Source organism: Colletotrichum costaricense, assembly GCF_030867565.1.
Source record: "Colletotrichum costaricense strain IMI 309622 chromosome Unknown Scaffold_5.1, whole genome shotgun sequence".
Lineage (NCBI taxonomy): Eukaryota > Fungi > Ascomycota > Sordariomycetes > Glomerellales > Glomerellaceae > Colletotrichum > Colletotrichum costaricense.
In genome coordinates, this window is record NW_026848234.1 from 2,386,956 (window position 1) to 2,410,578 (window position 23,623).

At 53.3% G+C, this 23,623-nt stretch overlaps 6 protein-coding genes across 6 annotated transcripts; 3 read left to right on the plus strand and 3 right to left on the minus strand.

Annotated features, from left to right (window-relative positions):
* Positions 1-2,046: 2,046 nt before the first annotated feature.
* Positions 2,047-4,136, minus strand: CCOS01_05931 (Not1 domain-containing protein; the record flags this gene model as incomplete). Its single annotated transcript, XM_060454105.1, has 4 exons — positions 2,047-2,107; positions 2,165-2,675; positions 2,749-3,820; positions 3,882-4,136. 4 exons carry the CDS (start codon positions 4,134-4,136, stop codon positions 2,047-2,049), a joined length of 1,899 nt encoding a protein of 632 aa, XP_060315877.1.
* A 1,113-nt stretch (positions 4,137-5,249) lies between these two features.
* CCOS01_05932 (D-tyrosyl-tRNA(Tyr) deacylase) lies at positions 5,250-5,895 on the plus strand (the record flags this gene model as incomplete). Its single annotated transcript, XM_060454106.1, has 4 exons — positions 5,250-5,256; positions 5,319-5,497; positions 5,552-5,594; positions 5,660-5,895. The coding sequence occupies 4 exons, from the start codon at positions 5,250-5,252 to the stop codon at positions 5,893-5,895; spliced, it is 465 nt and encodes a 154-aa protein (XP_060315878.1).
* Positions 5,896-6,913: 1,018 nt separating this feature from the next.
* On the plus strand, positions 6,914-8,096 carry CCOS01_05933 (cyclophilin type peptidyl-prolyl cis-trans isomerase/CLD; the record flags this gene model as incomplete). Its single annotated transcript, XM_060454107.1, has 2 exons — positions 6,914-7,277; positions 7,336-8,096. The coding sequence occupies 2 exons, from the start codon at positions 6,914-6,916 to the stop codon at positions 8,094-8,096; spliced, it is 1,125 nt and encodes a 374-aa protein (XP_060315879.1).
* Positions 8,097-8,942: 846 nt separating this feature from the next.
* CCOS01_05934 (GTPase-activator protein for Ras-like GTPase) lies at positions 8,943-12,761 on the minus strand (the record flags this gene model as incomplete). Its single annotated transcript, XM_060454108.1, has 1 exon — positions 8,943-12,761. The coding sequence occupies one exon, from the start codon at positions 12,759-12,761 to the stop codon at positions 8,943-8,945; it is 3,819 nt and encodes a 1,272-aa protein (XP_060315880.1).
* Positions 12,762-16,180: 3,419 nt separating this feature from the next.
* On the plus strand, positions 16,181-16,495 carry CCOS01_05935 (uncharacterized protein; the record flags this gene model as incomplete). Its single annotated transcript, XM_060454109.1, has 1 exon — positions 16,181-16,495. The coding sequence occupies one exon, from the start codon at positions 16,181-16,183 to the stop codon at positions 16,493-16,495; it is 315 nt and encodes a 104-aa protein (XP_060315881.1).
* A 4,082-nt stretch (positions 16,496-20,577) lies between these two features.
* Positions 20,578-22,392, minus strand: CCOS01_05936 (glycosyl hydrolase family 47; the record flags this gene model as incomplete). The annotated part of the gene is made up of 1 exon (XM_060454110.1): positions 20,578-22,392. The coding sequence occupies one exon, from the start codon at positions 22,390-22,392 to the stop codon at positions 20,578-20,580; it is 1,815 nt and encodes a 604-aa protein (XP_060315882.1).
* Between the last annotated feature and the right edge of the window lie 1,231 nt (positions 22,393-23,623).

The following is a 23,623-nucleotide window of genomic DNA, read 5'->3' on the forward strand; positions in this document are numbered from 1 at the left end:
AGCCTGAGACCCAGAAGGACTGATGAGTGATGGCCAACCAAGTGAACCGGTTCCGGGGCGATTCCAGGTCCGATTTCCTGTCTCCTCGGCCACGTTGCCCCCTCTGAGCGTCCGCCGACCCTGAACGGGGAACAGTGATACAGGCGGTGACGGCCATAATGAGTATGTAGTCTGTAAGATGGTGAAACTTCACCCTTTTCGCGCAAACGACACCTTGCAATGGTCAGGTGTCTTTGGCAAGATAGGTAGGTGCCCTACTTCTGGCGTGGGGACGGAAGAATCGGGAGATAGCGGCGGGCGTGCTTCATGTCCGGCTGACGGTCGATGCAGGTTTGGTTCGGTGAGCAAGTCAGAGAGGATACGGCGATACGAAAAGGTGCCTTTTTTTTGTCATGCTGGTGTAAATCAGAGTCTGTTGGATCTTCAAAGAGGCGCATATCGAGTAGTAGCAGGACCCATTCTGATGGGCCTTTTGCTCGGACGAGCCATTTTCTGGCGTGAGAAAACACGGAGGCCAGGTATGCGATACTGTTGGAAGAAGGTTGAGAGACCTCGAGATGTGGATTCGGTCCAACGTGTTGGAGTCACTTGGAGAGGTGTTCGAGCCTCGTGGATGGTCAGAACAGACTTTGATGACTCCAGGAAAAGGTAGTCATCTGAATAAACCGCTCTGCCAACGGGCTTTTGCTGGGTCCTACCCATGACGCTCGACTGGGTTCACGGTTGCTAGTTGGGAAGGAGGCAAGTTGGCAGGTCCGCGACGCGCCCGGGGATGGAAAGGTGGGCCTCGACAACCTTCTAGAAGTCTTCCATCGCTTGTGCAAGACCCTGTCAACTTTGTCGGAAGGTGGTGATGCATCATGGCCCTCCATTGGGCCTGCCGCTTGCCCCACTAACCTTAAGGTACTTTCTTCTCATGTTCCACCCTCTCGACCTTAGGTACCGGTAGAAGTCTCGTCACGTTGTGACGCTCTAGATTTGCAGTACCATGTCAATATGCTCCTTTGCACCTGGCGAATCGTCACCACCTTAGCCAGCAGGTAGGTAAGCACGCAGATGAGAGACTGCCGCTTTGCCGCCGTCGACTTCCTTACTTTGCTCTTGCTTTCCTGCACGTATATGCCGCTTCAACAGTACTGGCTACCCTTACTGGCCTTGGCCCGTCCAGTCATTTCGCTTCATATCGACGTGCCTCATACCTCCTGGCCATGTTCGCCCGGCTTGTGATAACACAAGTGGCGGAGTGATTTATTGCAGAATGCCAATGGTTTGCGCTGGCTGGAAAGCTTGATTGCAACCCTCCACAGTTCCATGCTTCGTCATTGTCGCCTCAGCCCTGGCATTGGTTCTGACCATTCGGAACGCCCACCGGCACATCCATAACCCAATTCGTCCTGGGTGGCTACGTACGTCTAAGACTTGGAGAATCGTGGGGGATAAGGTATTCGTCAACCCACCCGCTGGCGGCTATGTTTTGTGTCACGCAGAAACGGATCCACACGGGGCAACTGTCGGGGTGGCCGGAGCTTCCATGGAGCCTGGAGGTCCTCTTCTCAACTTATTTCGGCCGAGCCTGGATCCGGGCGCCGGGGTGCAAGCCGTCATCGACTCCCCCCAGCTCTTAGAGCGTCCAGTGAGGTGGTTGTATGGAGTACTGGAACAGGCCATCTCCGATAGGGCCAGAACACACTGCACCGACCGGGATCTTATTTTGCCTTTATGCTGACCGCCGAGGACAGGGTCCCTGATATCATGGCAGGGCAAACGGCCTTGGCGGTGCCGAAAGTGCTCAATCAAAGGTCACGCGCATTGCGAATAGGTTGTCTTGTCTTCATGTGCAAAAGCCGAATTGGAGCGGCCTGTAGCCTCCCCCTTTCATAGCCAGTCAATAGTCAGTGTACTTCAACAAAGGTGAGCCAGATAGACCTTGGCTGTATGTTTCCGCAAAAAGAGGCAACGCCGTTCCTCCCGATACCAATGGTTTGAGGCCCCCATCCCAATTCGAGGCTACGCCTGGCATGAAACCCCGTAAACCTTGCTGCCTATTCATACATCGTCCTCGAGGAATTTGTACGCGAACTTGAAGTCCGCCTTTCTTCGGTTCATCCTGCCCTTTGAGTTAGCTTAATTACCTCAGTTTAACGTCTTCAAGAAAATAACTCACCATGTGCTTTCGTAGTCGAAGAAGCGGTATGTGCCCTGCTCGAATTCCTCGGTGATGTTCTTTGGCTCTTCGTGGCGCTGGAACCAGGTTTGATATTGCTTGTGGAACCGCCAGCTCTGGTCCTTCAACGCCTTGGCGGCAAGGTATTGCTGGGGCGTGCCTTGCTTGTAGTAGAACACGTAGAAGAGCGTGTCAGGGTCGATCCGTGAATATAGCCGCGGGTCATCAAACAAAGGGAGTGGCTCTTGAGGAAAGCCAACGCCGGTTGATGTCAATCGCAAGTCGGGACGGTACGTTCTGGGTACATCTGCATCCATGATGTCGGGACACGTAGCCTGGCTGGTCTGGAGCATGCGTTGCGTGGATGGCGAGTTGAGAGGCGCTGGGCGCTTGCGGGAAGCTTCAAAAGACTCGACGAGGTCTTGCAAAGATGACGGAAGGTGATATATGGACTCTTCCTCTCCCTCTGCTGTAGCCTGGATCCCATTTGTGGCACCGTTTGTTTGAGATGCTAAAGAACATTAGTAAACTATGAAAATGGTCACGGTGTTGGGCGGACTTGCCTTTGGCTGCTCCCGAAGCACTTGCCGCAGCCTGCTCCTTTTTCGCACGCTTCTCTGCCTTGGTAGGGGCCGAGACGGCCTTTGTGTTCGTGTTTGTGCTTGTGCTTGCGCTTGCGTTTGCGCTGGCGCTCGCATTTGCGATCGGTGGTTCGCTTGGGGTTGTTGATGGTGGTGGTGGCTGCTTGGGTTCGGGCTCCTTTGCTGCAACAGGGTGCGCTGATGTCGTTGCGGGTGAGCTTGTAGCGCTGGTTTTCGATTGCGAGCCCGGCGTACTAGCAGGGACGGGTGCTGCGCCTGGCGGAGGGGGCAAGGGAGAGATGCCGATCTTGTCTGACGCTGCCGCTGCCGCCGCCGCAGACGCGTATTTGAGGCCTTCAGCAGGTCTTGCGGGGGCTACCGCTGGCTTCATCGTAGGACCGGTTGCTGCGCCATTGCCAATGATTGTCGGCATATGCAAGGTAGCTAACGCAGGCAGTGGGGACTTGTTCTGTGAGCTCGACCTGCGCCCTGAAGCAGATGCTTCTGCTACCGCCTTTGGCTTTGGGGGAGCCTTGATGATTTCTGGTTCGGGTGTCGGTTCCTCCGCTATTGACTGAGCGTCTTGCGATGAGCCCTTGTCGCCATCTTGAGCTAGGCCAAATGCGCCCTCGTCCTCGTCCAGAGCGAGCTCCTCGTACATCTCCTCGTCCTCGACAAAGTCATCGTTCATGCCATCCGAGACGTAATATCGAATCGTCTCTTCGAGTTCAGTAACCTGATCCGTGTCGACTCCGCCGTTCTCTAGAGATCTCCGAATAAGCTCTAATTTGCCCTGATGCCACTTATGACGTTCGATGATGCGCTCGATCTCGGCCATTCGTTCCGCCTTGGCAGTTTGGCTCTTGCCCTTCTTCATCGTCGCTTGTATCGATTCGGCCTCGGCTTCTAGGGTTTCGATTTGTTGCTCGAGCTCGTCGACCATGCTATTTAGGAAGTCGCTTGCCTCGGCTTTTGCTTGTTCTTGGGGATCGAGCTTGGCTGAAGAGGCTAACCCTTCCTTGGAGTATGCCTTGGTCTTCATAGCCTTCTCTACGGCCTTGAACTTTTCCATTTGCTGCAGAGGGGATTAGCGGGACCGCGGGGAAGAGCTACGACCGGGGAGTTGGTAGACCAACCGTCTCGATCAACCTTCGATGCTCCAGCAAAGGAGACTTGTCCTTGATGTCGTTGCTTGCTGCCCATGTCTTGATCTGATCGCGGAGTCTCTGGAGCTTCTTGATTTCGCGCTTGAGGTTGTCCTCGAGCTTCTCTTTTTGGGAGATGTTGTTGGATTGCTCAATCTTTTCGTAAATGGCCTCGAATTCGGCGACGCCTTCCGCCACCTTTTTGAAGCACTTGTCGACTTCTTGTTGGAGTTTGCGTGCCGCCATCTTGTAGGGTTGTGTGTGGCAGAGATGAAAATGCTAAGCCTAATTACGTGTCTCGATACCGACGGGTTGGGTTTGTCGGTTGTGTCAGGTGTGTCGTGATTGACGCTGGTTTTCAGTGAGCTGTGCTCGTGTCGCAGACGGCCGTCGAAGGGGTGATGGGCGCGTTATGGGTGGATGAATGGGGGGTTTGTCCCTCGCGTGACGACTGCTACGCCGTGTTGACCGGCGTTTGTTGGTTGCGCAATACAGGTTTGCTTGCCGGGAAGTGAGGCGTTTGATGGGTTAAGGATGCGCGCATGCAGAAGAAAGAGCTGGATGGAAGATGCTGTGTGGGAGGTGGAGGGTGGAGGTCGCCAGTACCTGAAGACCGATAGAGGGTGAAACATAGGAATGTTGCAAATGGGTACTTGAAAAGCTACAAAGGGGTCCTGAGGATACGAATAATCTCATAAGCACACCATTATTAATGTAACTCTTACAAATGATCATTTTTTACAATAAAATGGTCCATTCCGGTAGTGTAATAGCATGCAAGACCAGCCCCGGATTCTTTCTATCTATCAGACTGAAGTTCAGGCTACTTCGACTTCGTCACTAAATATGACACGGGCCACTATCAAGCCCAGCCTTGCCAGCTGTTTTCCGCCGTGTTCAGGGAGATAGATACCTTATTACCGGTAATTCAAATCAGGCAAGGCAATGTGCTAATGCTATTGGTTTTGCCCTCATTCGATGGCAGGAATTTTCTGCAATACTGAAGGGCTGCCAGACAGCAGCGCTTGTGACTTGCCAGGCCAAGTACCGATTTGCTGTTTGCTTCTTCTCCGTGTGGTTTGCCGCCCGTTTGCCTGTTTGTTCCCGACGTGCTCGGCTTGTAGCTTGCATTTTCCCGGGCGATACGGACTACTCAGCAGTCTCTAGCTGCTCCATTTGTGTTTTGACTTCATTCTCATCCGGGTAACAGTGTCGGAGGGATCCACGTTCCGGCCTATCAATCGTGTTTGAAGAACTTGTCACCGAAGCCAGCTTTTGCTACTCTTAGTGAGGTCTCTAAGTCTCAGGTAATTCCACTGCGTCGTCTCCAACATAGGCAGTGGTGCTGTGCAGTACAAAATGAAAGGTGAGACTGCTTTTCCTCAACTGAGCTTGTGCCTGGTGATGTGAGATAATGATCCCTCCTAGCTATCGTACAGCGGGTGCTGTCTGGGTCAGTGACGGTGGACAACGAAGTGATTTCTTCTATTGGAAAGGGACTTCTTGTTCTTGCTGCTGTGGCTCCCGAAGACACAGAGAAAGATGCCGAGAATCTAGCAAACAAGGTGTTGAAGCTTAGGATGTGGGACGACGATGCCGGCGCAAGGGTGCGTTTGGTCAGATCCTGACCACTACAAAACCTCCATCTAATCTTGTCTCAGTGGAAGAAATCAGTCCCGGACATTGACGGAGAAATTCTCTGCGGTATGTAGGCTGCCGTTCTGGGCTCCTGTGACGGGCCTTTTCATGACAACTCCTAACCCTTACAGTGTCTCAATTCACGCTTTTCGCAAAGATTGTCAAGAACAAGCCGGATTTCCGCCTCAGCGCAGGAGCCGAGGATGCCAAGAGGCTCTATCACCATTTCTTGCAAAAATTGCAGGATAGCTACGCCGCCGACAAGGTCAAGGATGGACGCTTCCAGGCCATGATGGCTGTGGCTTCCGTCAATGACGGACCGGTCTGTGCCCTTCGAACCCAACGACAACTGGTGATTCTGTCCTAATTCAAGTCCAAAGGTCACATTTGAGCTCAACACAGAGTCGGCACCTAAGTCCTGATCGCTCTCGAAGTCTTCCGGATGCCATTTGCCATGGCCCAAGGTACTAGTGCAGCGTCGCCTGACACAAGCCGGGGATTTACTCAAGCGGAACCTAGGTACGCCAGAACTGCTGCTTGGATCCTGTTCGTTCGAAGCGTCAAGAAGCGATGACAAACAGTAATGGACCTGGCAGGCGGTCCGCTGCGGTAAAAGATAGATTTATATGCATCATACTTCCTTGCCTTAGGCGTGGAACTTTGCACATAGATGCAACTGCGATGGGCTTGTCATTTTTCAGAATACCTCAGAACGCAGGCAGAGATATTGCAACTCAATTACATCAATGCTGCCTGCCTCAGCTGCATAATTTCTTTCTGCCTTATTTTCCCGTTTGCCTCACCTTGTCTCTTCAGCCTAGGTACCTAGATAACATACCTGCCTACCTTACCTATGTAGAGATGCATCACCTAAGGTACACAGCAGCGAAGGCAGGCACCTCATGGAAAAGCCGAGGACAGGGCAGGGAAGAGACATCGGTAAGAATAGCACCCTCTGATTGGCCCATTCTAAAGCTGTTGCTCCTTCCCGGTGAAGCATGCAGGTAGTGAGCAGCCGGTGGTGCGACTGCCCCGCGCACAAGCGTCCGAGCTACCAGAAAGTTCCATCGTACCTTCCCCCACCTTCCAGGTTAGCTCTGGGCTGAAGCATTTATCGTCCCCCTCCACCACCATCGTTCCGAGGATTAAGCTATACCTTGCCTCAGGTACCTTACTTCCTCGACTCAATTGTATGAACAACACTTCTCACGTTCAACGTGAATCAACGACAACTTCCTACCAGCTTCGGCCCAATCATCGATAACCTTTCACTCCGGCAATCTCGTTTGCGGCAACCACATCTACCCCGCACTACTGGATCGAGTACAGAATCCTAGCCTGATCAACCTCAACGAGTTCAACTTGCACTTCAGAACGTAGTCACAATGTCCGCTGAGGGAACCGAAAACAAGGCCGCGCGCTCGCGCGTGTTCTTTGATATTACAGTCGGTGGCAAGTCCGCTGGCCGTATTACCATGGAGCTCTACAACGACCTCGTCCCCAAGACGGCCGAGAACTTCCGCTGCCTCTGCACCGGCGAAAAGGGTCTGGGCAAATCTGGCAAGCCTTTGCACTACAAGGGCTCTATCTTCCACCGCGTCATCAAGCAATTCATGATTCAGGGAGGTGACTTCACGGAGGGCAATGGTACTGGCGGCGAGTCTATTTACGGCGCAAAGTTCGAGGATGAGGCTTTCCCTAAGAAGCACGACCGTCCCTTCCTCCTGTCCATGGCCAATGCTGGGCCTAGTAAGTACTCTTCTATGCCTTGATGAGGGAGGCTTCTTTCTGACAATGCTATGTACAGACACCAACGGCTCTCAATTCTTCCTCACCACCGTCCCGACGCCTCACCTCGACAACAAGCACGTCGTCTTTGGCGAGGTCCTCAACGGCAAGTCCGTCGTTCGCCAGATCGAGAACCTCCAGACCGAATCAGGCGACAAGCCCCTCAAGGACGCCGTCATTGCAGACTGCGGCGAATTGACCGGAGACGCCGCTCTCGCAGCCGATGTGAAGGCCCCGGACGCCATGGGCGACACCTACGAGGACTTCCCCGAGGACTGTGCAACCCCGCCTGATGCTCAGGAAGTCATCAAGATTGCTGCCGCCTGCAAGGATTACGGCAACAAGGCCTTCAAGGCTGGCGACTTCAACCTCGGTCTCGAGAAGTACCAAAAGGGCCTGCGCTACATCAACGAGGAGCCCGACTTGGAGAAGGAGCCCGCTACTACCAAGGCGGAACTCCAAGCTCTCCGCTTTACCCTCAACAACAACTCGGCCCTGCTCAACATCAAGCTCGAGGCCTGGGATGATGCCGCGAAGACGGCTACGTACGCCCTTGATGTTTCCGGAACCAAGGACGCTGACCGCGCCAAGGCCCTCTACCGCCGCGGCTTCGCCAACGTCCGCCTTAAGGACGAGGAGAACGCCATTAAGGATCTTGAAGAGGCGCACAAGCTCGTGCCGGATGATAAGGTCATTCTCCACGAGCTTAATGCCGTCAAGCAGAAGGCGGCCGCCCGTGCGGCCAAGGAGAAGGCGGCTTACAAGAAGTTCTTCCAATAGATGGAGACACTCAGCGAGGGCGCAGCACGTACCGTACCGGGGACTGGACGGGGAAACACGGCATAGAAGCAGTGCGACTGTGATGGTATGAGGCAGAGCGAAGACTGGTGGATGACGATTCTATGATCTGGGCGACTAAAAACAAGGGAATTCTCTTAATTAATTGGAACAATTCGGGGCGTAAAGAGAAGCAGGCACTGGAAAACACAAAGAAAATTCATGGGTAGATACCTCGACTGAAAGTTCAATATCATTATATTATACACATTGCTCGTTTCGTTTTATTCTAAAGGGAAATGAAATATGCTGTGAAGAGTCTCGTGGCGTGAGGCTGAGGCAAGACACGTAAATGCTAGTCATGATGTCTGGGTATATTCATTCGTGGCCCATGTTGCGACGGCTACCTACCCTCCAACCAGCTCAAGAAAAGTTGGCGAGGAAGAAGAGACGAACACGGGATGGGTTTGGGTGTAAGAAGAAAGCGAAAAACAAATAGGGCCGACCCTCCCTCCAACCGAATGCATCAACAAGTAGAAAGGAACCTTCCCAAGCAGGCTCCATTGATGAACATTGTGCAAATGGAGAAACGCCAGAGGTAAGTTCAGTCGATCCTTGCCCACCCAAGACTGCCCTCGATTCCGGCGCAGGTGATAGTAATGCAGAAGAGGCGCTGCCCTTCCGCACTCTCTTGACGCTCCAAGCTGGGCGTATCCAGACATCCTCCTCGTTAAGAATGCAGAGACTTTGGCTCGTCATTCGACCATTGAAGTTTTTTTGGTTTTGGTTCGTGTGCGTGTGTATCGAAATAGTAATGAACAAAGGGAAATGAGTGGTAAATAAGGAACATCAATAGCCAGTGTTCCATGATCGGTCGAGATTCTTGCCGCGTGTTGTTGATGGAGACGACTCAGGTGAATCGCTCCGCCCGAACGGCTTCATGATGCCAGACAGAATATGACGAGTAGCCCTGCCATTCCGCTTGAGCGTAGCCAAATGCGAAGACGCGTGCTCTGAATGTCCAGCCGCTTGCCGCAGGGAGCTGAAATCTCGGCCACGACGGTGCTCACGACTTCTTCGCGTAGGAACATCGATCAATACGTCGCTGCCAGCCGAACCAGGTGGTTGGTAATTGTCTTGGTCAAGCCAAACTGTAGACGTATTCGCTGAGGTCGGTGCTGAGTGATTGTTGTGATGCGTGGAAAGGCTCATGGAATCCAAGATGGCAGAGTTATGATCCATAGCGTCGGCGAAGTCGGAGGCAGGAAGGGATGCAGTCTCGTGAGACGAGCCATCCAACTTCGAGTAGCATAGGTCGGCGCGCTCCTGTAACACCAGACACATTTCATTGAAGATGAGAATGTCGTCTTCGCCGCCTACAGGTTTGACTACCTCCCCATTTCCGATAGGGTTGGTCTCAGTCCACATCTTAACTAGCGCTGCGAAATTGCGAGCGTGATCAATCAAGTGAGGCAGTGCAGGGAACCCTTCTCGTGCCGTTGGTGATAGTCGTCCAAGAATCGCGATAGGTGTCGAATAAGATGGACCCAGGGCGACCTTGTTGCGTTCGACGGGGATGGCGCAGATCGTGTCAATGTAGTCCTTGACCGACTGACGGTTGGAGCCCAGAAATTTGTTCATTGGCTCCATCCATTCTTCCTTCTTACCAAACGTAGACAGGTTTCCAAGGGCCTGAAGTGCCTTGGCAACCAGTGTGAGCGTTCGCTGTGCTCTGGGTCTAGGGTGATCCCTCAACAGACCAAAGAGCTTGGGGCTCAAAATCGCCGGGCAAATGAAACGGAGGAACAAGAAGCCCGACACGCTCGTGTAAGTGACGGTTCGTAGCCAGTCGCCGTAGCGATCTTCAGCCACGGCTCGTACATATTTGAGGATTGAGCGAAGTTCCGGTGGGCATTTCGTGGGCTCCTTGCAAATACATTGCCACACCTCCGTTGTCAGCTGAATCAGTCTTGTCCAGTGCTCCTGAATGTTTTCACCAGGTTTGAGCTTGCTTGGGTCGACTTCGCAGTTGGGGTTGGTCTCGTTGATCTCGAAAATCTTGGCTTGCAACATCTGCTCGAGATACTCCTTTCCTGATCTTCTCATATGGAACTCGAGCGCTTGCGTCAGCAGCGTATTGCCTCTGAACAACAAGTTGGCCTCTCCTGCAAGAGATTTACCCATGTCACGAAGAATCTGCTCTCTGTCACTGGATGACTCCATGGACTCATTCGATTTCAAGCGGCTGCTGAATCGGTACTTCTTCATCTGGTTTTGGCTGCCGCCAATACCGTCGATCTCGTCTTCGACTAGTGTTTGCAGCCATTCATTCGCATGACCAGACACTTGAAAAATGTTGAGAAAGATTTCGGAAAGCCGCCGCAAATTGCCGGGAAGCGCATCAGCAATCTGAGCGGTCAGACCGGACGGAAAGCTATGAAGCAAAGTTGACAGCGCCTGGTATTCCTTAGAATGAAGAACAACGAGCTCCTCGTGATGGAGCTTCACAAGCATTGTGCCCATGACCTGCTGTCGTTCGTCATAGATCTCAAGCCACCGCTCGAAGTCTTTGCCGGGTTCGACATGGTCCAAGGGGATGTCAACGGAGCCGCAAAGAATCTCAGTCAGATTTCCCGTCTTGGGCAGCCCAAGTGATGCCTGCAGTTGATGGCTGAAACTTTCCAGGTTCCCGTCCACTCTTTTCAGAATAATGGAAAGGAATGGCATAGTCGGCGGAAGGTCCGAAAATTGGTAATCTTCCCGCCAAAATGGATTCTTGGTTCCAGTCTTGATCGTTGATCGAGCGCGGACCTCGCCATCCAGTATGACTTCTGTCAGGTAGTTGCCCATCAAAGGGTCTGCGTCCTTGGGCTGTCGGTCGATGAAGCTAACGTCGGGAGAACAAGTCTTCGGTCTCAGTTTTGCCTCCGTCACCCGCAGACTGATCGTCTTCTCAATCCTGAATATCTCGCCGGAAAGATCTGACTCCAAATCTGTAACCTCCATCGCTCCTTCGGCTGAAGGCGAATCCAGTCGGAAAATGTCCGGCAGCGCGAATGCTCGAAGAAGAACAAACCAGACTTCGAATAACAAGCGGTTGTCCAGAGCAATGTACACAGGACGGAATATGGACAGCTGTGTAGATATCGGAGAGTAGTGTGGGAAAATGCCGATGCAGTACTCTTCGTCCAAAACTGACCGGTTCAGCTGTTGAATAGCGCATCGAGATAGTTGGGATAGTTCGACCACAGCGATGACAGCCTCGCCGTCTCTTGTGGTGAGTCGAACCTCTCCGTTTTCTTGAAGGAGGAGGGAAACAACCCGCCAAGAAGTAGTCGGCGATCTCAGATCCCTCGTAGAGGGCCTTTTCACGATGGCCCTCGGCGAATTTGCCAAGCCCTTGTCCCAAAGTCTCACTTGGCCGACCTTGATGAATGCAGTTGTAGTCTTCGCGGTTCCATTCTCAGAGCCACGCCTTCTTACTGCTGGACGCAGGGCGGTAGGCGCAGGACTTCGATTGCCGTTCGAAAGTTTTACTTTCGGAGGTCGAAGTTGTTGCCAGCAGAGCAAAGCTGCAAGCCAGAGGTCTGTTTCTTCTGCTAGAAGCGGATGAATTAGAAGATCCAACGGGGGCTGGATGGGACACGAAACGTCCAAACATCTTTTCCCATCAGGTAATATGACTGGCGCAACTCGACATCCACGGAGGTCAGAAATGAGGGGGATATGAAATGGCCCATCATGTCCTGAGTCGAACATCAAGCTTCCCTTTTCTTCGTCAACGTATGCAATACCAAGCTGCCATGGACCCCGGGGGTCGGTCTGAAATTCGATTTCACCTCTCATGCGCCCACATAGATTTTTCATCATGAGCAGAATGTTGTTCGCATTTTCCGTCGGAACGGGAATGGGTAGCGAATCAACAGAAGGCGTTGAGCTTGTTGGCGGAGAAGTTGGCCGGGAAGACTGGCGCTTGATCAGACGTTTCGTCGACAGCTTTTTCTCTTTCAGGCTGTTTGCGACACCTAAGGGAATTTCCGAGTGTCGGGCCGGGATGACCGAGGGGAATCCCAAGGACTCGATGGGAGGCGGTGGGGAGCGAGCATCGTCGTACAAGGGCTGGGATCCAGACGAAGAAAACGACCCCACACGCTGGCGGCCCTCTCGGGAGGCAGCATTCATGAACTGCTGGCGTAGTGCGCCGTCCATGGTATGTGTCCTAGGCCGAAAGCTGCTTTGTTGCCTCAGAGGCGGACTAGTTGAATTATTCTCGTAGGAGCTTCCACCATATGTGTCATTAAACACCATTCCCTGTCGTCTCGAGAAGTCTCCCGGGATAGATCTCGGGGAGGTTTGAGGGGAGTTCGACGTGATACCGCGGGGTATCTGAGGAGGGACGGTCGGATCGAATGCGGCGTTCGCGGACGGCGTCGGCGAGAGGTCCGGATGATGATACTCGGGTGTCACGGCGCGGATCGTGGGGTTCGACGGGTGGTTAGAGCGGAATGATGTGCGTAGATTGGAGTTTGAGACGCGTTCCATGCCGCGAGACGACGAGTCTGCGGACAAGTTCTGGTTCTGGGATTGCTGCCAATTGAGGCGCGGCGTAACGTTGTGAACCCCGTTGTGGTAGGTTCGTCCATCCATTCCCGGTGGTGCCATGCTCATTCCATGGTTTGTCCTCATTTGGGGTCCGCCCGCATCTGAGGTTTGGTGATTCTATGTGCGTCCCCGGAATTCGTCGTCTCTTCCAGAGCTGCACCTGAGCGTCCCACCACGTCTTGCTTTCCGTAACCTAGCCAGCACGCCTTTCTGCCTCTTCCGAAATTGAGTGATGGCCGATCAGATTCTGCTTCCGAGGATAATGTGTGTGCCACCACGCAACAACAAGCATACTAGTTGCTGAGCGGTATTCCTGCAAGTCGCAAATCGGGTCTTACAGGTGGGAGTCGAGTGCGAAGCCCGTTGAGCGGTGGTGACGCTTGATGTCGTTGGGAGGCGGACGACTTTCAGCGCCTGCAGCGAGAAAAGTTGGTGCGCAGCGAAGTCGCTCCAACAGGAATTTCGGCGGGCTTCACAATGCGACACGGAACTGTGGTGGCCAACTGTTACGCCAGCCCTGGGCAAGGCAGAGCGACGAGCGAACAGGAAGAGACGTAGAAATGGATCAGCGGCGGGATGAGAGGTTGAGAGCGGGGGATTTTGGTGGTAGATCCACAGGTCCAAGGTGGGATGGTGCAGGGTTGCAACTATGAGCGGCCGTTAGAGCTCGAGGGCGAGGACGGGGACAGTTCGGCTTCGTACGGCGTTTGCTGGTGCTGTCAAATGTCGCACAGGTGACGGACGAAAAGGGAGTTTCGTCCCAATGGAAGCGGCAGCAACGGGTGTCGGGAGGCGGCGACGGAGGCGGTAAAGAGGAGACCTCCAACGCGGGGGATGGAAGTTGGGGATGTCTGAGCGAGACGAGAACGGCGCGTGCAGACAAGAAGCGAGGAAATTCGGCAACGGGGCGAAGGGGGAACGCGGTGTTGGTAAATGCAGCGATGGCGCTTTGAGTGGGTTCGAATGGTATTAATTGCTTTTTTCCCTCTCTTGCTCTTTCCACTTCTTTTTTTTTTTTTCTTTCGTCGCTTCGTTGCAAATTCTTGGGGACCCAGAACGGAGATGGAGCCGGGGAGCTAAATATTATTGCTGATTATGTATTCGGCGAGGTGGAATCGATCACCAAGGATGTTGCTGCTTGTCCATGGACTTGGTCGGCCAGCATGCTGCTACGGCTTGCATATTAAGGCTGCTTCAAGCTCCAGGGTAGAACAGGCAATCGGGCAAGGCCTGTGGAACCACGGAGGATCAGGGCAGGGAAGATGGCGAAGACTGGGGACGGGGCTAGTTGGCAAGCGAGATACCCAATGTCAGCGGAGGGAGGATTCGACCATGTGCTGGGAAAAGCAAGCGAGGAGATGGCATGGATAAGGGTTGTCTGAAGGAGAGTTGGATGGCTGGGGGGAAGGCAAGGCGAGAAAGAAAAAGGGCTGATGAGGGTGATGTAGGTATTGGAGGGAAGGGGTCTAATTGCTGGGCAGGCCGCACTGATAGGAAGGCGAAGTTGTTTGCCTGCTGCCCGTAGATGGATCCGATGCTGCAAGTTGTCGAGGGAGAATGAGGCCAAGGTGGCGGAGAAAGTGAAGTAGTATTCGGGATGCAATGGAGGCCAGGGATCGTCGGTCTGTTGCATTTGCTGCCGTGGTTTGCGTGGAGGGTATAAGATGGGAAGACGAGGTGATATTTGCAACAACACAACTGTAACAGAAGGAGGAATTCGGCCAGGCAAGGGGGTGAACGGGAAGACGTGACATGTGCGAGGCGGACAGCGAAGCGCGAAGGAGAGGATAGAAAGAAGCAATAAAGCAAAAGAGAAGTGACTTACAGACGGGAAATGGGCAGATACGTTTGCGTTGTCTTTTTGGGGCGCCCGTCAAATCCGAGAAGGACGAGGCCCTGGCAGGATACAGGAAGATAATGCTGCTGGACCAGGTGCCGCTGCCAATAGGAAATCAACGGCGGTGCTGCAGGGCATGCAGATGGAACGAGACTATATCGAGCCAGCCAAGAGTTGGTGGTGGTAATGGTGGTGGCAGTCGGTGAGACAAGGCCCCATGGGTTCTTTCTTGCAGTTGCAGCTGTGCACCCCGGGCGAGAGGAGAGCGTGGGGACTGGAGAGGAGGCGGCGAGAGGAGAGGAGAGGCAAGATATCGACTGCAGACTGCAGATGGGGGATTTGTTGGCCGAACAATCCGCCGACGACAATGATAAGGCGCCGGTAGTTGAAACGGAACGGGGCGGGCTATCGGTAGAAAGTCGTGTGATTCGTCAAGATGAACGGAGTTTGTGACCAATTCGTGGTTGGATTGGCGACGGAAGGAGAGTGAGAGAAGTTCTGGTTCCTGAAGTAGTGAGAACGAAGAGGAGAGAGAGAGGGAGAGAGAGAAAGACTCGAGTCCCAAGAGGGAGGAGGATGAAGATGGGAGATTCTTGCTACCTACCTACCTAGGTACTGTCAGCACCTAAGGTATCCCTAGGTATTTGTCTACCTACGCATCTATGGCAAAGTACATTGGCACGTTGAGAAGGAAGGTAAGGCAAGGTACCTAGGTAAGCAAAAGTAAAGGAAGGCCCCTTCCTCGAGGTGAAGTGGTTCGAGGTGAGGTAGGTCAGGAAGGCAGGTGCTGCTCGTTGCTGAGGTACCTACCTGCCTTACCTAGGTATTGCTGTTGCTCCTACCGTTGCCATTGCCATTGCCCAAGTTGCACCTGCTTGCTTATTGCTTCTTGCCGCGTGCTTGGTGCTTTGCTCGTTAGGTTGCTTTCATGCTTGCAAACCTACCTCAACTGGCAGGTACCGCATGTCCACCTGTACATCTTCCATTGTTTTGGGTCATGTCTTAGCATGCACCGCACCTCGCCCTAAGTAGTAAAGCTCGACGGAAAGTACTTTGATACATCTGGATGGTCTTAGATGCGTATATTAAGGGACAGTTACTTTAAGGTAACCAACCTATTCGACGACCGGCTTACTTACCTCGCCCCGAAATGCATCGAAAATTATGTTAATTTGCCAATGGACCCTCCGAGAGGTCGATGAAAGACTGAGAAACGGCGGGCGAGCGCGATAGACTCGACACAAAGCAAGGCTTCCAAGACAAGGCCCCCCTCTCCCCAATGATGGACTTACGGTACCTACCCAGGTACGTAAAGGTAGTCTCCGTGTCTCTCATCGCACGTAGTCCTTCTTGCACGACCACCTCATGCATGTATCTGACTCCTAGCCGAATAGCATCTTCAGGAACCTAACAAGGGCCAAGCAACCTCCCTGCCTCATCTGTGGCTCCCCTTTCGTTGCTCAACTTCAAATGCCGGCTTCTCTTTTCACCTTGTTCGTTGTGGCCATCGATTGCGGCGCGTGACCTTGCATCATGACGATCACCTCACTACAAGAACTCAGAAAGCAGGCTACGCCGAGCGTCGAGCTCAAGCGCATCAAGCATAATTGGCTCAATCTCATCCCTTGGGACGCGCGAGGCACGGACAATGACGGTGAACAGCATCAGGTGCCGCCCTTTGCTGCTCGACCTTGCCCGGACTAGCCGCTCAATCGCCCAAGGAACAAGCCATGGCTGTTTGTGCTTGCTTTTCTCTCGACTACGTTCGCATGTCTTGTCTCGAAGCTGGCTTACTCTAATAAGCAGGCACTGCAGAGTACAAACCTATTTCGCGGCGTACAACGGGTCAAGGATCATCCCGAGTTCCCTCTATACGCAAGCTTTCAGGCCGGGGAATGCGACGAAGCTCACTGGCCAGGGGACTGGAACCAATCCAAGTTGCCAATTAAAAGGCAATTGCTGATTGACGCTTTAGTGGCATTGACTTCCTTGCCATGACGGAAAGGAACCGACCACCGATAGATTAACCTCGACTTGAATCTTCTGGAAGAGCGTTTGTCTTCGAGTAAGTACTTTACGGAGTACCTCACGGGGTACCTTACTTGACCTTACGGATAGACGTGTTATTTTTGCACAGTGGAGCGCAATCAATGGGACGAACTAAATCCCCGGATTTCTGCAAATGTTTCGTGTCTAGCATACAGAGCACGAACTCCTTAATAAGTAAAAGTAAGGTATCTTATGCGCGTCTCATCTCACGGGCCGCGACTTCGTCCCATTGTCAGCCGGATGATGGGCAGCACGCAGGTACAGTAACGGCACCCCCTTTGTTCCTGCCGTCTTTCGTCCATTCCATTCCATTCCATCCCATCCGCCTGTCTATGCCGTGCCAAAAGACCCGTCTGTCTGGTTCATCCATCCCTTTCACCTCCATAGCCGCACCCCACAACACGACCTCTTCCAACATGCTCTATTGGCTTCATCTTCCATCCAACCTTTCCTCTCTCTCCTTTGGGATGTTAAGAGAACACATTGACCACGATCGCTGTGGAATTTTAAATGAACTCATACATGGCCATTCTGACTATCCCCCTTCGACTTGTTTTTGGAAGTACCAGCTGGGTGCCATAACAGAGATACTAAGAACAAATCTGCGGGAGCAATTCCTCCTGACACCACCCCCAACCCAGCCTTTCGAGGGCCAAATGTAGCCAGGTAGTCGGTCGCCTACCCGGCAACAGCGCGACGCTATGCTACCTCATCCCAGTTCGACCCGTCAGCATCGCCCAGCAATGTATCCTCCTCCCGGCTCACGGCCACTGGGCCAGGAACCATTACCAAGATCTATTTGGGCGCTGATCCAACAAGTACCTAAAACGCTCCAAGCGCCGCCTGGAGAGCTTGCTACCTCGAGACTAAGACGAAAGAAACCCAGCTTGCTGGCCTACGCCATGCAACGCACAGGCACGGGTCGCAGGCTTGCAGCGGTCTTCTGCACTGATCCTTTCCCTCCGCACCATCACCCATCAACCGGCCCCCAAAATGTTGCCGGCGGCCGCGTTCCTCCCTTCTAGAGTCTCGAGCGAACCCGAGTCACCGACTAAACAACTCGGTTCGGATGAGATTGACGGTGGGGGCACGGGGCGCTCGGTACCTGCGTCCGTTTATGTTTCTAACGTTATAGGCGCGGAAGTAGCGCAAGACACATTGGTCCAGAACAAGCTATAAAGACGCTTCTCAACTCATGGCAGGCATCATCGGTCCGTCATGCCCACCCACGTAGCCTCGTTGGTAACCGGTCTCAACTTCTCATTGTGGACAGTGTTCCTCCGCGGACCGTCTCGATTTCCCACGATCAATGAGTCTCGTCTCTCGTCAGCGGATCATCTCCAACACATATTGTGGCCAGAACCACGGTCCACGCTTCTTCAAGCCTAGACTAACCAGCAACAAGTCAAGCGCAACGATGCGAAGGATTCAGTTCTGCTAGTCAAACATAAGCGAACTGGAACCCCACATGGCCCCCCAAACTGTTTATCCAGGCGGAGCCTACACGATTGGCGGATTCATTGTGAACACCGGCACACGTATGAGTGGGTGCGCAACGCAATCGCAATCAATGTCCACCCATCTATCGTCTATGAGCGGGACCTGAAGGACCAATATCGACTGCATATTTTCAAACCAAAAACCTCCGATGGATAAAGTGAACTGCAACGCAACACAAAGCGGCACAGTACCACGACACATCTCAAACACTACAATCATTTGCAATTGCTCACCTTGCTGATTCAGCCTCCTGACCAATTTCCCGTGCGCCCGAACCTGCGACTTGAACAACGCTTTTCCCTCTCCACAAACTCGGACGGATGATTATTCCATCTGCCGTTGTGCATGAAGATCGTTCCCCAAAAATTACGCTGCTGGGGAGGGTGGCTCTGTGTGGCCGCTCGGTACCGCTGGTTGTACGACGACCCGCCGCTAAATACAGACTCACGATAATACGGATACATGCCCCGCGACTACGGATGTACATAGCAGCCCGGCACTCGTTCCTGTAAGGTGAACACTCGGGCCTCGACTCCACCTCCCGGAGGCAGTGGATCATCATATCGGTCTCATACTGTCTCGAGATCCAGAAACGGGGTTTGCTGATCACCTTTACCACTAGCGCCTTGTTTTCTTTCGCAAAAAGAGAAGATAGGAGGCATATATCCGGCTAGGACCCGCGGCCATCGCACAGACGATGAATCCACTGTCCCATCCCCTGGGGCTTCCAGAGTATCCATCTCCTAGAGTTCGGTGGTATTGCTGTTCTCGCCTTGTATCGCGGAATAGGCAAAAAATGCTGTGGTAAAGTGCGGGAGGGGAAGGGGAAAATAACTCGTCTTCACCGAGCGGCACGATGGGCGCAAACGGATTCAATACTCTTGATCGTTTCGTCATCAACATCGGTGAGTGGAAAAGAAAGCTCAATGCAGCGGCTTCACGACATGGACCCCAGGCAAACCCGTGCTACTGTGGGGTCATCTACGGCAGAGTGTCTGGTAAGGATGGAGAGACGACTGAACAAATTCGAACCGGGCCCTTGCTGTCACCGTTTGCTTTTTTCTTGCGTCGAAAGACACCTCATTCAGTCCCCTCTCTGTTCGTTGGCTCGCCCGAGTCTCCGAGTTGGGGCTCTGAAGATACCGTAAACCACTTTTGGTCTTTTCAGCCGCCAAGCAGAGATCCGGCAGGTTTGTTTTTTTCCTTTCTTATTTGCTGAGCACTGCATACTAACCAGATCCCGTCGGCGAGCAAAGCCATGTTTCAAACCCGTTGCTGAATTTTGTGGTTGACGCATGGTTTATATTTGTAGACTGGTTCTGGCGGATATGGGTAATCTGCGAATGCGCCGCAGCCGCTGCGCAAATCCGAGTCTGAAGGCAGACGTTTGGCGAGAACTTCTTGCTTCTCTGAGTATCTGAGGAGTAAGGTTAGGCTTGTACTAACTGTGAGAAGTCGTGCATCCGGGAATGAGATGATTGCGGTTTCGCTGTTATAGTTCTCGTGAATGGTGCTCGCGGCTACTTTAAGAAATGAGGGATAGGTTGCATACGTGATCGCAGAAACCTACACAGCTACATGGCGAGAAGGACATGATACCTCCCACCAGAATATGAAACCAGGTGGCGGATGAGTAGCAGGTTATATAAAGAGCCCAAGTCCAGGTTGACTTTCTAGGAGTATCTCCTGGCTTCCCGCTAATTGTCTCTGGACGTTCGTCAAGAGTGCATCATCGTTAGACTCCAGCCTTTATAGCGCTTTGCCAATCAACGATGTAGAAAGAAGGAAATGAGATGAGGCAAACAGGGCTCAACGAACTGTCTGCTCGATGACGATACGTGCCCGAGCTTTCGGTCTTTGGTCATATTTCCCTCCCCTTTACCTTTGCCTCTCTGAGCCCCCGAGTGACAGATTGTTTGGGTTCTGTAATACCCTTCGATGAACACTGTCTTGTTACTTGACGCCAGCTCGTCTCCGAGGTGCTTCTCGAGAGGTGACACGTTATCAAAATAACGAGCTTTCATGTTCCAAATACCTTGTGCTGCTAGCACGTTTACCGACTACATGCAGTGCGGTGTACTTTGATTCATACCTGACTCGGGCTCTTCATCTCTCGTTGATAACAATGTATATTCCATCGACTGGGAAGGGTTTCCGAGGGAGAGATGGCTGTCACAAGGATTCTTCAAAGCGCGCCGAGGTGGAGCAACTCTGTCATCTAGGCAGGAGATTCGGGGCATGAATGAACGAAAGGTAGTGGTCATAGGAGTCAAGGCATTGCTCGAACAGCCAGTATTGAAAGCAAAGGAAGAGAAGCATGAGGTGGATTTATACTATTTCCTTGCTTCTAAGCGAAGACTCGCAACGTGCCGCGACCTCTTCTTGTCTATACTAGTGCACATATGTATCCGCCCAATGCAATAAACCCATCTAAAATGCTCCTGATGCTAGCGCTCCCACCAGTCACCATATGTGACGGCCGTCTCAAGTATGATTTTACTTGGACTGCTCCCGAATTTCCGCCTCAGTCTCGACGTGATCCGTCCTCTTGGGCCGCTTGAACGGGTGCGCTTCCGTGTTGAGCACCCACTCGTCCAGACTAATCACGTCGGGTGGCGAAAAGATGAGATAAAAATACTTCAGCGTCTCAGCGAACCAGAAACTCTCCATCGAGTCCGTCTTGGTCGTCTGCCCCGGCTGAACATTGACGTCGGCAATGGAGGAGTACGCCAGCGGCGTCTCTGTCGCGCGCCGGATGCTCTGAAACATGTCCCACGCGACCTCGCGCCACTCGTCGTCGCCCGTGATGCGGTACATGTAAAAAATGCTCTCGATGGCCTCGGGGCGGAGCATGTAACGGCTGTCGCGGACCTGCTTGACGCCGCCAGGCACGTCGCTCTTACTGCCGTGCGTCTTTTGATCCCATTCGCAAGCGCCGTGGTTCGGCTCGTTGCAGGGGTGGAATGTCATGATCTCGGGCATAATGCCCGTGGGGAAGACTTTGTATGCCCAGGCGCATCCGCGGGAGATCTTTTCGCCAATGGTGACGTACGAGTCCCGGCCCAGGAGCTTGCCAGCAAGGCCGTACATGCCGCCAGCGAAGCAGCCCAGGTGCTGCATCTCGGGCGTCAGGTCGACGTTATCGCCGTGTGCGAAGGCGTTGCCTGGGATGAGAATGTCTGTTTTATTAGGAAGGATAGGCCTGAAAAGAATGTGCTTGTCGATGACATCGAAAGAGTCCACTGTGAGCTTCCCGTACTCGCTGTCGAGACCGCCTAGCAAGGCATGCATCTTGGGCAGATACTCGTAGAGGGAGTCGGCCTGGGCGCCAATCGTGAAGGAGCTGTCCTCTACCTTCTCATCGCGGTAGTTCATATACATGGGCCACATGCCGGGCAGCTTGCTGCGCGTCTGCGTCTTGACGAGGAACTCCTTCACTCGCTCTGTGGCATCGTAGTATTTCGCATTGCCCGTCAGCTGGGATAGGCGGGTAAATTCCATGGAGAGCGAGCATCCCGCAGCCGAGGACTCGCGCTCACCCACTCTTTGCGTGCCGTATTTGGCGTCGGAGAACTTGAACCAGAAAGGCGGCATATGGTTCGGAGTATCAAAGCCCATGTACAGCATGTCACCCAGCTCAACGGCCTTAGCCAGCAAGGCCGGCTCGCCACTCAGGTCGTAGGCGCTGATGAGGCCGCCCAGGTGGCGGATCGTCGTCTCAAACATGTTGGCAGCCGTCTCCGTAGTGTTGGACCAGTCGATCAGCGCGACAGTCCTAACGGCCCGGCGGAACTCATCGTGCATTCCCATGATCCATAGAGTATCAAGGCCGTCGACCAGACTGGCCGACCAACCACCAAATGTGGTTTTGCCATGGCCCGATACGGGAGTAAGCTCGTCCCACGTCCACGCATTCTCCTTGTAGCTCGCCCAGCTCCGCCGGAAGGCATGGACCACGGCGGCCCGTCTCGACTCAGTCTGCCTCTCCCGATCACGGTCGCCGTTCTCATCGTGTGAAAGTTTCTTGCTCGTCTTCTTTCCCGCTTGCTTTTTGCTGCTGTCGAAATCGTACTGGACTCGTGGTAGTTCGACGGGAGTGCCTTTCGGAGGCGTACGCAGCGGCTTCTCTAGAGGATATTCGGGCTTCAGGCTCGCCCAGTCGTAGCTTGACTTGCGGTAGCGGATGCCGTTGTAGTTGAGGGTTCCAGCGCTCCAGCCGGCGGGAAAGCCGGCATGCCAAACTAACAACAGTGTCAGGGCAATGCCCAGGTAGATTGGTACCCTCGCGGGTCGTCGGCGTATGGTGATCATGTTGGCGGCTCAGGGTACGGGGATAAAGAGGGCAGCGGCAGCATTGCTCGGCGCAACTGGTTACTCATGTCGTTTCCCCGTCAAGACGAGGTGAATGACCGCAGTGTCGAGGAAGAGTTTGTCGGTTCGTCCAGCGGAGGAGGACGGCTTGGTACTAAAACACAACGCTCCGATACGAGGTGAAGTGCGACCTCTTTGGATGGAAAAGAAACGAAACCTTGGCAGTGGAAGGTCGGAAGAAGAAGCGGAAGCGCCAAAGCTTCTTCTGACGGTCAGGAACCAAACAATCCTTGGCCAAGGGGGTTACGGAGCCATCGGGCTTGTTTTCCCACCGCCAAAGAAGGTAAAGGCATTGATGCTCACCTGCTCAACACGTGTACGTAAAAACGCCAAGGAAAGCCGTTCCCGCACTTCCCAAGCGCACCCAAGTTTCCCCCTCCCTTTCGGTCTTCACCCTTTTCTCGAATCTCGCCGAACACTGCCGCCCGGTGGCTGGCCGCTTTGCTGCGACTCGAAACTCCATTTGGGGAATCCGCTCGCCAAACGTTTTGCGAAGCCAAGAATCAGACGGATCGTCATAGTGGACCTCCCATCAGATGGCCCGTTCTCGCGAAGAACGCATGTCCGTCAGGACTGTCAGGGGGTGGTGACCTGCTTGTCGTTGTCAGATTGGGTGAGGCTCCCGCGCTTAGACATGGGTGGCCCCCCGTCGCTGCCACGGCTGCCAATCTATTTTCAAGTCTGTGGGGTGCCGGAGCCTGCCCCCTGTCTATCAATGGATTGGCTGATGCTACGCCATCAGCAAGGAAAAAAAGAGGATACAGTTCTTCTACCCTTTGAATCCAAACAAGTACTCCGTAATAAGCAAGGCACCACGGCACTTACTTCGAAAAGGTACCTGAATTCGGAGTATATCCGATACTTGAGGAACACAGGGTCCGCGTGTGCCATATTGACAAGCTTACCTCTCCGGCCCGGCCAGGCCGGTGGATAAGAATACTGGGAGGGTACCTTAGTCTCGCGATGATTAGCGCAACCGGGGGGCAGAGCACAAGGTGCAAATAAAGACGGTGATTAAACTAAGAAGCTAAACTCTAAGCTGGATCTCGTAGTGCGCTTTCTGCGTGCAGCATAGAAACTGCATGACATCTGCCGTGGGCTTCCTCGCAGTAATTGCACTGTGCCATAGAAGACTTATCGCTTCTGAGACCTTAATGCTCGACCGCATTTT